Source organism: Silene latifolia, chromosome 2 (genome assembly GCF_048544455.1).
Source record: "Silene latifolia isolate original U9 population chromosome 2, ASM4854445v1, whole genome shotgun sequence".
In the NCBI taxonomy this organism is placed as follows: domain Eukaryota; kingdom Viridiplantae; phylum Streptophyta; class Magnoliopsida; order Caryophyllales; family Caryophyllaceae; genus Silene; species Silene latifolia.
In genome coordinates this window covers 91,423,829-91,427,195 of record NC_133527.1, presented here as the reverse complement: position 1 = coordinate 91,427,195, position 3,367 = coordinate 91,423,829, and the positions used below count along the sequence as shown (strand labels likewise).

General features: G+C 42.0%; 1 protein-coding gene across 1 annotated transcript; it reads right to left on the bottom strand.

The window, feature by feature from the left end:
• Positions 1-484: 484 nt before the first annotated feature.
• Positions 485-1,423, bottom strand: LOC141641077 (uncharacterized). Its single transcript, XM_074449754.1, has one exon. It carries the CDS (start codon positions 1,421-1,423, stop codon positions 485-487), a length of 939 nt encoding a protein of 312 aa, XP_074305855.1.
• Positions 1,424-3,367: the final 1,944 nt, after the last annotated feature.

Here is a 3,367-nt window from a genome sequence, read left to right as displayed (position 1 = left end):
GTTTGCCACTAGTCTTGGGTGCTCCTTGGACCGTGCTAGCTGATTGAGTTGGCCTATTCCCGGAAGTATTGTCGCCCGCATAGCTTGTTGCTCTTGATGGGGTTCCCTGGTTGAAGTTCCCTCGATTGTTTCCACCATTGAAGTTGGGATTTGCATTCCTTGGGTTACTCCAAGCCCCCGAATTCCGGTTGCTTGCCCCGCTTTGGGAAGGGGTGTAGTAAGAGTTTCCTTGCCCAAATCTCCGGTTATTTCTTTTTTTTTTGGTGAAATGTGAGAATTATATAAATAATAAAAAGATAATTACATTATGGTGATCATACACAAGATATCATTCTATAAGACGCATTCTAACAAGCCAATCTCGTTCTGCAAGAGTCATCTTTGTTTTTTCTCGGGTTCGAACTATTGATCTCATATCCTCCAAAATTGTACCTGCCACAACTTCTGGACAAATCAGTACCTTCTCATTCCTGCCTTTGTTTCTCTATTGCCAGACCTGGTACAAGAGGCTCATCACCATAGTATTTTGTCTTCCTCTCTGAAGTACAGTGCCTGTTCTATGCATACACCAGTCCATCACATCCCTGACAGGAAACACCCAAGCAGTTTTCTTGTTCAGCTCCCGTACAATTCTTCTACTGTAAAGGCAATCACAAAACAAATGCTCAATATTTTCAGAAACTAGACCACACAGAGAGCATTTATCCTCAATATCCACCCCAAAACTGGCTAATCTAGCAGCTGTATTCAAGGCCTCATGAGCAACCAACCAACCCAAGAATTGGTGCTTGGGTAAAGCCCTCCCATTCCAGACTGCCTTAACCCAGTGAACTCTTGGCCTTGTCCCTCTGAACCAGGCATAACAACCAGCTGGAGTAAAACCTCCTGGTTGAACATTCCACTGTCCATTGATATAACCAGCCCTCATTTCGTCCTTAACCTTGCAAATTTTCCTCCATACCCAGCTTGAGTTTGTACTAGGCTTGTATTCCATCCACTCCTGACCCTTAAGATAGTTACTTTGCACCCAATGTACCCAAATTGAGTCTCTTTGCGTAGATACCCAGTCAACCAACCTTCCTACCATGGCCTTATTCCAAGTTTCTTGATCCTTGAGCCCCAAACCTCCTTCATCTTTAGGTCTACAAATAGTATCCCATCCCACAAGAGGAGTCCTTCTATAATCTGCAGAGTTATCCCAGAGGAAGTTTCTACAAACTGCTTCAATGCTTTTGATGATTCCTTTGGGAATGACAAACATAGATGCCCAGTAAGAATGTAGAGAATTAAGCACACTCTTGACTATTACTAACCTTCCTGCATAGGAGAATTTTCTTGCCCCATACCCATGTATCCTAGCACATATTTTATCCACAAGGCACTCACAGTCTTGCTTTTTGAGTCTTGTAGTCTGGATTGGCATACCAAGGTATTTGAACGGGATGCTCCCTTCACTGAATCCGGATATCTATAGTATCTCAGACTTTAATTGCTCTTGCACATTCCTGAAATAAGCACTAGACTTTGCGGCACTAACTTGCAGTCCAGTAGCATTAGAAAAAGTAGCAAATGACTGTAACAACAGCATCATAGAAGTGGTTTCTCCTTTACTGAACAGCATGACATCATCAGCAAACATTAGACTAGTAAGTCTTTGTTTCTTGCACATAGGATGGAACTTAAATTCATACTTTGATGAGGCATATTGCAGGGTACGAGTCAGATACTCCATACATAATGTGAAGATCAGAGGGGAGAGAGGATCCCCCTGTCTTAAGCCCCTCTTCCCCTGGAAGTAACCAAACATTTCACCATTTATAGAGAGTGAGAAAGTAGTTGTAGTTATGCATTGCATTATCATAGCTTTGAATTCAGGAGGGAAATGTAGCTCTTCCAAAAGATTCTCAACAAAACACCATTCCACTGTATCATAGGCCTTCTGCAGGTCTATTTTGAACATACACCTTGCAGAAGCATGAGGCCTTTCGTATAACCTGATCAGATCTTGGCAGATTAGTATGTTCTCCTGGATGCTTCTCTACTGTATAAAAGCTCCCTGGTTCTGTCCAACAATATGTGGTAACACTTCAGCTAACCTGGAACATAGAAGTTTTGATATGACCTTGTACACAACATTACAACAAGCAATTGGCCGGAACTGAAGCACACTCTTTGGCCTGTCACACTTGGGAATAAGTGTAACATTCGTGGAGTTAAATTGTTTAAGGAGCTGCCTACTCTGGAAGAAATCTTGAACTGCTCTTATAACATCCCCTCCTATCTCCCCCCAAGTGTCTTTAAAAAACTTGCTAGTGTATCCATCTGGCCCTGGAGACTTAATGTCAGGAATACTAAATAGAGCCTCCTTAATTTCCACCCCAGTTACAGGTTTCCTCAGGCTATACCAGTGGTCATCACTACATACAGGGCCTTGAGCAATGATTCTCCTATGAATCTTCTTTGTTTCTTTACTTGATCCTAGCAAAATTTGATAGTAGTCAATAAATGCCTTCTGAATTTGCTCCTGAGTATCACACACCTTGCCATTCATGTCCTCAACCATTGCAACCTTATTCATATTCCTCCTCCTTTTCAGCATACCATGAAAGTATGAACTGTTAGCATCCCCATCCTTAATCCATTGATGTTTAGACTTTTGAGAAAGAAAGCTTTCCCTGGCCTTAGCTAACTCCTGCAGTTTAAGAGAGGCTTCATACTCTTCAGTAATTTTTTGCACATTAGTAGGATCCCTGTTAATCCCTTCCTGCAACCCCTCCACCTGTTTCTGAAGGATAGCAGCTGCATTCTCAATATCACTGAAGCACTCCTTATTCAACTCCTTAAGAACAGCTTTCATATTCTTCAAATTTTTTGCCAATCTGAACATAGGAGTACCAGTGAATCCTGCATCCCAATTCTACCTCACCAAAGGAATAAACTTCGCTGAACCACCCCACATGTTATAATATTTGAAGCTTCTTTTACCCTGACTCTGATTTGTTCTCTTTAACAGGCATGGTGTATGATCCAATAAACCCTCAGGCATGAAGTGTGCATATATATCAGTAAAAGAGTTACACCAATCTTGGTTGACCAGGAATCTATCAATTCTACTATATATACGTTCCTCAGGTTTCTGCTTATTATTCCAGGTGTACAAGGCCCCTACTGCAGCAATATCCACTACCCCACAATCAGCAACACATCTTCTAAATGGTTCCATTTCACCAGCTGGGGTATTACCCCCCACTCTCTCTGAAACATTCAGCACACAGTTAAAGTCTCGTGCAATTGCCCATGGCCCATTTACCAAATTCGCGTTCTTCCTCAAATTATCCCACAGAGGTTCTCTCTCATGATGTCCATT